The following is a 12,561-nucleotide window of genomic DNA, read 5'->3' on the forward strand; positions in this document are numbered from 1 at the left end:
GCAGTGATCTCCACTCACTGAGTGAGGCCCGACTGGGTAACTGAGAGAGTCTGGCTCTGACTCTCACACTGCTGGTTCTCAGAACAGGTGAAGTCTGTGAAGCAGTGACTGCAGTCTTGCCCCTGAGGGTGTAGATGCCGCTCCTATAAGAGGCTGCACAGTTTATCCAGTGACAAGTGGTAGTGGTGCTAAAATGAATATTCAAAAACCCGCCCTAAAAGCCCACAGCCTGAGGGCATGCTGCTTTATTCTTAATCTGACTTGGATGCTACAGAATTTGAGTCTTATGAATTTCATAACCTTGTCACAAAAGATGTGCCTCTGTCTTTACTATATATACTTTATGCAGGATAATACTTGGCTGAACAGCACAAAAATGAAGTGCTATGAAATAACTGTATTCTTTAGAAGTGGTCCCTCATGTCAGATGCAAGTAAAATATAGTCAGAATCAGAATTTTAAAGCAAAATAGTTTCACAAACTGCTTTGGAATCCTTTAGCTTTATTCCCTTTTCAGAGAGGAAGGAGAATAAGGCATAGACATATGATAAAACCAAAAGCAGAGGAAGACACAAAACCCTTCCAACTGTAGGCTACACATAACAAAACAGCGTGCACAAAAAAAAAAAAAAAAAAAAAAAAAAGCCCTGTGACCTCATATTGCCAGAGAAGGTAGAGACTTTGTAAATGTTCCACCCACAAAGGCCTGGACCTTTGACTTTCCCCAGCTCTCAGAGAGAGGGCACAGGGCACATTCCTATTCTGAGAAGTATCTTTTGTTTTTTTCCTTTGTTCAGGTCAGAGAACCTGGAAATCCCATGGGTGCTATCTGGACTCTGATCTATGCTTATAACACATTCGGTAAGCACCAGCTCAGAACATAAATACACACATATGTTTTCTCTTAAGAACTTTAACTCAGGGGTTAGAGAGATGGCCCCAGTGAAGAGTGCTTGCTGCTCTTCCAGAGGACACAGCAGTTCCCAGCACCAACTTAGGGCCACTCCCAACAGCCTGTAACACCAGCTCCAGGAGATCCAATGTCCTCTTCTGGCCTTTGTGGAGACCCCCTAAACACATAGCATATTCTTTAAACAAAACTGTAAAGAAGCATAAAATGCTTTCCAACTTTATTTTTCCTTATCAAGATTCATCAGGAATCTATTCCTGTCTTCCATCTCCTCCAGCTTTCACTTTCCCTGGAGCAGTTGGGAATGATGGGCAAGCTCCCGACCAGAAGGCACCAACTCCAATCTATCCCTTCCCCCTTCTTTCCTGTAAGTGGCTTACAGTAGTTGTGGTTGGAATGAGAATAGCCTCCACAGGCTCATATATTTGAATGCTTAGTCATCACAGAATGGTACTAATTGAAAGGGTTGGGAAGTGAGGCCTAGGAGGAAGTGTATTATTGCTTTGAGTTTCTAAAGTCCAAGCCAGGCTCAGTGGCTCTCTCTTCCTGCTACCTTTGGATCTGGATGTAGAACTCTCAGATACCATGCCTGTCAGCATGCCTCCGTGCTCCCCACCATTAGGATATTGGGGTAAACCTCTGAAACTGTAAGCAAGCTCTAAGTAAATGCTTTCTTTTTCAAATTTAATTACATTAGTAATTTAGTTATTTCATATCCTGACCTCAGTTTCCTCTGCCTTGAATTCCCTTCCCCAACCTCCCCTCTGACCCCCCCCACCCATCCACTCCATCTCCATTTCTATTTAGAGAAGGGTAGTCCTTCTAAGGGTATGAACAAAAGCATGACTTACCAAATTGCAGTAGGACTAAGCACCTCTCCTTGTATCAAGGCTGGTCAAGGAAACTCAGTATGAGGAACAGGTTTCCAAAAGCCAGTCAAAGTGTTAGGAACAGCACCTGCTTTCACTGTTAGGAGTCCCACAAGCTACCCAACTGTCAAATATAGGTCTAGGTCAGTTCTATACAGACTCTCTGGTTGTCAGTTGAGTCTCTGTGAGCCCCTATGAGCCCAGGTTTGTTGATTCTTTGGGTTTTATTATGATGTCCTTGACCCCTATGGCTCCTACAATCTTTCCTCTCTCTTCAGCAGGATTCTCCAAGCTTGGGCTCATGTTTGGCTGTGGATCTCAGAATCTGTTTCCATCAGTTACTGAATGAAGCCTCTCTGATGACAATTTGGGTAGTCAACATTCTATGAGTATAAGAATATTAGACATCATTGCACTGACATTTTTTTTTCTAATCATAATCATGTTTGGTTTTATCCTAGATCTCTGGGCCATCCAGCTTCTGAGTCCTGGCGTCAGGGGTGGGCTCACTATTGTGGCATTGATCTCAGGCCGGACCAGTCATTGGTTGCCCACTCCCACATCTCTGCACCACCTTTACCCCAGCACATCTCATAGGCAGAGCAGACTGTAGGATGAAGGTTATGTGACTGGGTTGGTGTCCCAATCCTTCCATTGGAAGTCTTACCTGGTCATAGGAGATGGTCAGTTCAGGGTGTATATTCACTATTGCTAGGAGTCTTAGCTGAGGTCATCCTTGTAGATTCCTGGGAGTTTCCTTTGCAACAGGTTTCTACCTGATGTGGAAATGCCCCTCCCCCATCCAGCCTTCTCTTTCAATACTGTCCCCCTCCACCGCCCCCCAACCTGATCTCTCATGTTCCCATCCCCACCTGCCCCCAGTACACCCAAAAGATCTGTGCATCACCCATTATATAAACTCTCTATATCTGTGGTTTGTGTCATGGTTATCCTTTGTTTTACAGCTAATATCCACTTATGAGTATATACCATGCTTGTCTTTTTGGGTTTGGGTTCAAGTTCCTTCCATTTGCCTTCAAATTTCATGATGCCTTGGTTTTAACAGCTGAGTAATACTCCATTGTGTGGATGTATCACATTTTCTTTATCCGTTTTTCAATTGAGGGACATCTAGGCTGTTTCTAGGTTCTGGCTATTACAAATAATGCTGCTATGAACATAGTTGATCAAGTGTCCTTGTGGTAAAAATCAGTAGTCCTCCTATATACAAACCATAAATGGGCTACTGAGAAAGAAATCAGGGAAGTAGTGCCCTTCACAACAGCCAGAAAAAATATAAAATATCTTGGGGTAACTCTAACTAAGCAAGTAAAAGACCAATATGACAAGTCTTTGAAGAGAGAAACTGCACAAGATTATCAGAAGATAGAGGATATTTTAGTTATAGTTTCTGTTGGTGCAAAAAAGACACCATGATCACAGCAACCCTTATAAAGAAAAACCATTTAATTAGGGTGGCTTACATTTTCAGAGTTTTAGACCATTATTATCATGATGGGACATGGTGGTGTGCAGGCAGACATGGTGCTAGAGAAGTAGCAAAGTGGTTTAAGATACTGGGTGGTGCCTTAAGCATATATTAGACCTCAGTGCCCACCTCCACAGTGACACATTTCCTTCTATGAGATCACACCTACTCCAGTAAGGCCACACCTCCTAATAGAGCCACTCCCTTTGGGAATCATTTTCTTTCAAACCATCACAAAAGATCTTCTATGCTCATGGATTGGTAGGATTAACATAGTAAAAATGACCATCTTACCAAAAGCAATCTACAGACTCAATGCAATCCCCATTAAAATCCCAACACAATATTTTACAGACCATGAAAGGACAATACTCAACTTTATATGGAAAAACAAAAACCCAGGGTAGCTAAAACAATCCTGTACACAAAAGAACTTCTGGAGGCATCATCATCATTGATTTCAAGCTGTACTACAGAGCTATAGTAATAAAAACTGCATGGTATTGTCATAAAAACAGACAGATCAAAGGAATAGAATTAAAGACCCAGAAGTAGATCCACACATCTATTGATACCTGATTTTCAACAAATAAGCCAAAATCATACAATGGAATAAAGGAAGCATCTTCAACAATGGTGCTAGTATAACTGGGTGCTCATATGTAAAAGAATACAAATAGATCCATATCTGTCAGCCTGCACAAAACTCAAGTCCAAGTAGATAAAAGACTTCAACTTAAATCCAGTTACACTGAACTTGATAGAACAGAAAAGTGGGAAATAGCCTTGAATGCATTGGCATTGGAGATAACTCCCTGAATAGAACATCAGTAGTATAGACACCCAGATCAACAATTAAGAATTGGGACCTCCCTGAAACTGAGAAGCTTCTGTAAGGCAGCCTATAGAATGGGAAAAGATCTTCACTAACCCATCTGACAGAGGGCTGATTTCTAAAATATATAAAGAACTCAAGAAACTAGACATCAAAACAAACAAACAAACAAAAACCAAAAAAAAAAACAAAACCCAAATGACCCAATTAAAAATGGGGTACAGATCTAAATAGAGAATATGGCAGAGAAACACTTAAAAGAACTGTTCAATATCCTTAGCCATCAGGGAAATGCAAATCAAAATAATTCTGAGATTCCATTTTATACCTCTTAAAATGGCCAAGATCAAAAACACAAATGACAGCTTACACTGGAGAAGATGTGGAACAAGGGGAACACTCCTCTACTGCTGGTGGAAGGGCAAACTTGTACAGCGACTATAGAAATCATTATGGCAGTTTCATTGATCTACCTCAAGACCCAGCTATACCACTCTTGGGCATGTACTCAAAGGATGCTTAATTATAAACACTTTCTTTATAAGAGTTTCCAGGTTATAGTGTTTCTTCACAGCAATAGAACACTGACTAAGACAGTGCCGTAGGGCCACAGTCCAAGGAGCTCACACTAGAGGCTTCCAAGCAAATCCTGTACTTAAAACTGGGTAAGTTGGGGAGCTGCTTGCTGCCCATAAGTAAAGGATAGCTGTGGACTAACTAGTGTAACACTGACCACACAGAACCATTATGAAAACAGGTAGGGTTCACTCAGTTCCCACAAAAGACTTGACCTAGTGGTGTGTATCCCTCCCAGGCTGACAGTCTGGTGGGCTCCAAGTGATCAGGGCCTGGGGCAGATGGGAAACCATCACTCAGCAGTGCCTAGCTGTGATCAAGTGCATGTCCATGGCAACCAGCCACAGCTGGTTCCAGGATAACTGGAAAGACCCATAGGAAAAGTGACTGGGGTTGGGGTGTTCTGTCTTGGGCCCTGACAGTGCAGACACTTATCTACCCAACATTAACTACTGCCCCATCTTCACAGCTGAACTTGCCAAATCTTGGGCAACCTGTTCTTTTGGCAACCCGTGTGCTTCCCTCCTGGGGATCTCCTTGCTGTGGTTCTACGGTGACATTCCTGGGCAGTGGGTTAAGCCACCTCTCCTATGGAATAATTTCTCAAATGCACACACCTCATTCCCTGCTCTTGGATGGACTGGAAGCAGAAAGAACTGTTGCCACTGTGCCTGTGCATACAGAGCTGCTGGGCCCAAGTCATGGAGATAGGAACGGAAGATGAAGAGGTTACTTTGAAAATATATTAAGGCATGTTTGATCAGGGTGGGATTTATGTCTATGACATCTAAGTGTTCAAGTTTAAACTTGGCCATCTTTCCCAATATGCCAACTAAAGACTATAATAGCTTTGGAACCTGTCCTGGAACTCTCTCTGTACACCAGGATGGCCTTGAACTCAGAGAGCAACCTGCCTCTGCCTTGCTGGGAAAAGGCGTGTACTACCACTGCCGAGCTGTTTTTGTTTTTTGTTTGTTTGTTTTAAACTTATCTATTTAGTGTGCATGTATGTGCCATGGCACCGGTGGGGTCAGAGAACAACTTGCTGGAGTCAGTTCTCTTTCCACTACATGGGTCTCAAGGGTCAAACTCAGGTCATCAGGCTTAGCCACATGTGCCTTAACATACTATGCCATCTCACAAGCCTAAAAGGAGATTTAAACATGGTCATGCAGCGAGAATGAATACAGGGATCTCATGGTCCCCAAAGCACCTTTTACATACTGGCACGAGCTTTAAATGTAAATAAAAAAGAGAGAACATTATCTTGCTGCTTGTTTTCTCAATTATGGTTCTACAAGATGGTTCAAGAAGTTCCTATTGGTGGAGGAGATGGATCTGTCTGTAACACATTTGGCAAGGCCACTAGCCTGGCGTGGGTGCTGGGAAGTTTAATCCTGGGTCCTCTCTGCAAGAACAAGTGCTCTTAAGTATCAAACCATCTCTCTAGCCCCATGATACAAGATTTTCTTTGTTTTGTTCCTATAAAAACTGTTACCCACATGGGAATACAGTACTTGGGGCAATCTGAATCTGTTTCTAGGTCATGGTCACTCATTTGGTTTCATGTTTGAGGTCAAATCTGTGTTGTGTTGTTGTGTGAGTTGCTGGGAACTGAACTTAGGGCTTCACACATGCATGGTGGGTAGGCAGCGCTCTACCCACTGAACTGTCTTCCCGGCATCATCAACAATGTTTGTCACCTAAACATGGTGCTTCAATGATGATCCCCTTTCACCAGAAGAGTAACATGGACAGGGGTCAGGTACCAGAATGTGCCCACTATATCCAACCACTTAGTGTTACCTTCTCAGGTAGATGTTGGCAAGTTTTTTCAGGGACTTGGACTTGGTTTGGGTCATGATTCACTGGTTTATTTTGAGTTGGTGAGCAGTCAGCAGTATGGTATACATTGTGTTTGTTTTCAGTGCATGTAGTTTCAGGATGTTTGGTTTGTTGTTAGGATGTCTGGCTGTTAATTTACTAGCACTCAGCCTCTGATCCTTTGCCACTTCTTTACAGAAGAATGTTTAAAACATTGTCATTTAGTTTTGTTGTAACTGTGTAAACTAAAGTTATAAATATTTAAAAAATGAATAAATATAACTAAAGGTTTTATGCTTCCCAAAAAAGGGGCTATTTGATTTCTCATACATATACTAAATTGGAAGCTCTGGACAACAACAATTAAAGATTATGAATGGACAGCTTACTTTAACTGGAATTTTATTTTTGGTTTTTTGAGACAGGGTTTCTTTATGTAGCCCTGGCTGTCCTAAAACTCACCAGGCTGACTTTGAACTCATAGAGATCTACCTGCCTCTGCCTCCTGAGAGCTGGAATTAAAACATGTGTCAGACCTAATTGAAAATTTAAAACATATAAAGAAAAAACATGAAACTTTAATTTCTATTTAATAAGAGTTTTAAAACTACATCTAGGATACAGGAATGTTAAAAACGAGTAAGAAATTAACAAAAAGTTTTAAGATTGCATAAGAACTAAAGATAAATTCTTAAAAGAAAAAGAATTTAAGCATTCTCAGGCTATGTTTTCTTCTCTGACTTCTCTTCCTTCTTTACCTTCAAAGACAACACAATTTTCTATCAAAGAAAAGAATTACTGCAGACTATTTTTAGGATAAAACCTAAAGAGAAGGGTGCTGGAGAGATGGCTCAGAGGATAAGAGTACTGGCTGCTCTTCCAGAGGTCTTGAGTTCAATTCCCAGCAACCACACGGTGGCTCACAACCATCTGTAATGCGATCTGGTGCCCTCTTCTGGCATCTCGACCTTCATGCCAGAACACTGTATACATAATAAATAAATCTTTACAAAAAAAAAAAAAAAAAAAAAAGCCTAAAGAGAAAAGAGACGCTACTCTAAAATTTCCCTGCTGATTGACTCTTAAACAAGAAAGGAAAATAAACTAATCCTACCTAGCAGCTTTATCTTGAAACTTTCTCCTCTCCCTTCTTACATCTCAAAGATGCAGAGTTTTAATTCTACTGTGCAGGTTCTTCCTGCTGGATGTAACCTATACTCATTGTGTCATACATGTCTATTCATGGCAATTGTTTTCATGTAATTATATTTGTCATTTTGCATTCTGAAAAAGAACTAAGTGATAAAAGTCTGATCATTTCATCTATACATTTAAAAAAACTTTACTGTGTGCTTCTCTTAGGATGCCTATTTTTTTTTTAAGATTTATTTTATGTGTACAAGTGTATATATGTTTAACACATGTATGCCTGCTACCCAGGGCATTGGATCCCCTGGGACTGGAGTTATGAATGGTCATGAGCCACCTTTGGGTGCGTGGAATTGAACCCAGGTCCTCTGCAAGTGTAACAAATGCTCTTGATTGCTGAGCTATTATTCCAGGCTCATTGCCAGGACTAACTTAAAACATGTAAGTAAACAAGAATGTCTGAGAGATATACACATACTGCTTTATAATAAATATAAGTACTTTTAACTCCCTGAAATGTATTAAAATGGTATTTTTTATCTATAAATTTTTTATAAAATCTTAAAATGCTACCTGTATATATAAAATGAATAGCATTCATTGGCATCACAATGAAAGTTCCAGTAAGCTATTAAATCTTACACTGGATACATAGATTTTAATAAGGATTTCTTCTAAAACCTGGTGGGGCATGTCCTTCTGTGTGCTGTGAATATATATTTCTCTTATTGGTTGATTGTTAAAGTTGTTTCAGATGAAGGACAGGCAGGATTTAGCCAGGTGGGAAATCTGAACAGGGACAGGGACAGAGAAAGGAAGTAGGTGGGATCAGGGAGATGCCATGTAGCTGCCAAGGAAGCAAAAGACTGAGGCATCACCAGTAAGTCAAGACCACATGGAGATACACAGATTAATAGAAGTGGGTCAATAACAGAGAGCTAGCCAATAAGAAGCCTGAGCCATCGGCCCAACAGTTTATAATTAATATAAGCCTCTGTGTGTTTATTTGGGACTAAATAGTCGTGGGACCCACTGGGACAGAAACTTCCATCTACAAAAATCAGTTCTGGAAAAGATTAAAATTTTATTTCACTTTTTTAAAAAGTCAAGGGTAACAAAAATAAAACAGCATCAAAATACTTTATGTTGACTCAATTCTTTGGATGCTGTGGTAAGAATTATTCAGTTGGAATGATTTCCTTTAATAAGAGTGCTCTTAGTGTACAAGTGATCGATGCAAGATTTCCGATAAGGCTGAGATACATCTGGAATGATGGATATGTTTGCCAAAGATCCTAAGTTGAACTTCCTTTCCATAATGAAAATTATAAGAGCTTTAATACCATCAAGCAATAACATCAGACTGGGTATACTTACTCTGTATGTATATAATCCTATGTTTTGTTTTTTTCATTTTTTTTTTCTTTTGGCATTATTGGTACTCAGTGGTTACAAACCCCATCCAACTCCATCTTTCCTCCTTTAATCTATCCCATTACTGGATTTTTCCCTAAAAATTGTTCTTTTGTACTTTGTCATGATCTCAATGTATAACCATAAGTTGGGATTTTTGTGTGTCTTTTTTTTTTTTTTTTTTTTTTTTAAGGCAGTCAAAAGGACCATATCTGGAACAATTTACACATAGTTTTGGTTTTCTCAACTTCAGTTCTTTCTGGGGCCATTGATTGGCACAATCACATTATTCTTGCATTGACAGCTTTTCTTTAGATTTATTTATTTTTGGTGTATCAATGTTTTACTTGAAGATATGTACCACTTGTGTTTCTGGTGCCTACAGATGTCAGAAGAGGTTGTTAGATCCTTAGGAACTGAGGTTATGGATGGCTGTGAGATTACCATGTGAGTGCTGAGAATCAGAACCAGGTCTCCTGCAAAGAGCAATTAGTGATATAGGGATTCAAGTCAAATCCTACAACAAAAACTCCAAAGCCTTCTTCCAACCAACAGACACAACAGGAAGAGAGTTTTATGGTCTTTCTTTAGTAAGGACTACACTCCTCCTTAGCATGGAAATTATACAAAATAGATTATTATCCTTTAGCCCCTCAGAAAGATTGTTGAGACCACAGCTCTGAGGATGGAGTCAAGTGAGGTAGGCAAATAGGAAGTTCTAGAGGCAGACAAACAAATAAACAATCCCAAAGGAAGACTGGAAACCCTTCCTATTGCAGTCTATGCATAACAAAACAGCATACTTTTTAAAAAAAAAAGGAAAAAAGAAAAAAGAACAAAACAAAACAAAAACCCCTACTTTCTCTAATTGCCAGAAAAGATGGGAGCTATATAAATGTGCTATAAAGGATAGAAACTCTTAGCCCAGGGCCTTCCAGCCTTAGACCTTTACCTTTCCTTGAGCCCACTCCCCTCCTGGGGAATATATATATTTTTTCCTAGTAAATGATCTCTATTTCCATCACAACACATGTGTCTCTGGTCCAACTTTTGTTCCAGGAGACAGGAACCTGAGCATCTTAGTGGGGGTACACTCTGGGCTCTGACCTATGCCTACAACCAAGGTTCTCTTAGGATTTATGTTTTGGCATGTCTTGTTTTTATAAAAAGGTATGCTTGTTTAATGGCATTCTGGGAAACATTTTTGGTTTTAAAAATGTACCAAACAGGTTTTTTGTTTGTTTGTTTTTTTGAGACAAAGTTTCACTATGTATCCCTGTCTGGCCTGACTAGCCTTAAATTCACAGAGATCTGCCTGTCTCTGACTTTCAAGTGCTGAGATTAAAAGCATGCATCACCCTTCCAGGCTAAGGCTAGTTAATGAATATTGGAAAAATGGGAAAGTTGTTTGCTTATTTTTAACAATTTTGCATGAGAAAATAAAAACCCTACTTTTCTTTTGAAGCCATAGCTCAGGATGCAATCAATAGATATATGATGCTTCATTTACTGTTTGTGACAACCAATTCAATTTCTTATACACTCAAGTCCAAATTAGAAGTATCTGCCTCACAGTGAGATTTTATGACTATTACTTAGTTTTCTAAGTTCTAGATGTGGTAAAAGTTATAAGTTAGTACTGTTTCAACATTTGTATTTCTTCTCAAAAAAATGAAGGAGCAAATATTTTAATAAGCTTTATGAAAAATAGTCCTGACCATTTTACTTGTAGTTAACCTGATATATGTGCCTAGGTATAGCCATGACTTCTCTGAGAACTGGAAAATACTACATAATGCAAAAAGTAAAAAATGTACAACTTTCCCCAATAACTTCACTTAAATTATGTTGGCATACAGAATATGGGTAGACCAGACCACCAGCTAAATTTGCTATACACAAAAATAATAACAATTTGAAGATCAAAGAAAGCAAACCAACAAACTTTAACTGGTGAAAGGGGCTACATTCCACAGGTGCCATGGAAGAGCTTCTGGGGAGATAATAGATGGTCCACCCCTTTGATTGGCTGTGGGCCACACAGCCACAGACAAATTCTTGGAGGTGAGAACAGAGCCCACTCACTGGCAGGTCAGTTTGCTTACAACACTCCAGCTAGCACCAAGGCAGATAGTGAGGAGCTACCTAGAATCCCACAATCAGGTCTTTCTTTTTCTTTAGAAAACCATCTGTGAGGTTAATATAGTAATATAAATCAAAGCTGACACAGATAAGTGCTGGCTCAAAGTCAGCCATCAGGATATGGCATTTTGCTAGTCCTTAATGACTTTGTTCAATATTTAATCAAAAATAAGAAAGGTATAATTAACATGCAACGCTTGTAAAAAAAAAAAAAAAAAAAAAAAAAAAAAAAAAAGAAAGAAAGAAAGAAAGAAAAAGAAAAAGAAAGAAATTTCCATGAATGACCAGCACAAACTGTTAACCTGTTAAGAAAAGCCCAACTTCTCCACCATTCCAGAATATAAATATATACCGCATCTACTTCTCTGTAAGCATCTTAGGTCGAGGACAAATGAGATAAAGCCAGAAGTTAAGCAGCCAACAGACCAACTGTTCATTCTCTGTGTGTCTGAGTCATTCATCTCTTGTGATGGGCATGGTGTTTTGAATATGCAAGTCTTTGGGGACTTCTTGACCATCTTGCCACAACTACAGTAGGTGCTTTTTGTTTTCTTGGTAGAGTAATTCATCAGTGCTTCCTTTGAGGTTCAAACATGATCACTGGCCAGGTCCCAAAGAGAAACTGTGGAAACAAGTGAGAACAAAATGAGAAGAGAGTATTCTATGCCTGAAAAGAAATGAAGATTTACAAACCCTGGAGGTGTGTGTGTGGGGAGGTCTGAACTGCAACACATGTAGGGTTTGTTAGTATGAATACCCCGAGCACAGCAAGAGCCTTCCTAACTTGCACAGACATCAAAAACTACTTTCACTCAATTCATTTATGTATTAAGCATCTACTTTGCCAAGCATGGAAGTAGAAATTTAATCTGTTATTCCTAAAGCTATTTGGTGGTGTGGGGTTGGGGGTTTATGTGCACATGCACATACGTGAATGCAGTGTTTGTAGAGTCAGAAGAGGACACTGGTGCTCACTGGAGTGAGAGCTGGCTGTGAGGCACCTGATGTGTGTGTTGGCAATGGAACAAGGGTCCTCTGAAAGAACAGAACAGGGCGTGCTTTTAACTGCTGAGGCATCTCCTAGCCCTTTAATCTTTCATTCTTAAAATAATGCTGTATCGTTGCTATTAAAAGCTCCATTCTGTTAAGAAACCCAGGTTTAAAAGACAGATTTGTTTAAGATCACATAGTAATAGATGGATAATGAACATCTCAGACTTGTTCTGAACATGTCTGCTGGTTCCAAAGTCTGTGCTCTACTGCCTGTCTACTGCTCCATGGTTCCCTGTTGTCTCTTACATCCGTTTGATCTTCTCAAGACTATTACCATCTGCCCTTTACAACACAGACTTAC

The 12,561-nt window shown here is 39.7% G+C and overlaps 1 protein-coding gene across 1 annotated transcript in view; it reads right to left on the reverse strand.

The window, feature by feature from the left end:
* Positions 1 to 11,475: 11,475 nt before the first annotated feature.
* The window catches only part of Acer3 (alkaline ceramidase 3), a 71,067-nt gene continuing 69,981 nt past the window's right edge, over positions 11,476 to 12,561 (reverse strand). The window contains exon 11 of the mRNA XM_051192286.1: positions 11,476 to 11,829. Coding sequence (XP_051048243.1) covers positions 11,776 to 11,829 — 54 coding nt within the window. The 3' untranslated portion in view covers positions 11,476 to 11,775. The remainder of the gene's footprint in view (positions 11,830 to 12,561) is intronic.

Source organism: Phodopus roborovskii, unplaced genomic scaffold (genome assembly GCF_943737965.1).
Source record: "Phodopus roborovskii unplaced genomic scaffold, PHOROB, whole genome shotgun sequence".
Lineage (NCBI taxonomy): Eukaryota > Metazoa > Chordata > Mammalia > Rodentia > Cricetidae > Phodopus > Phodopus roborovskii.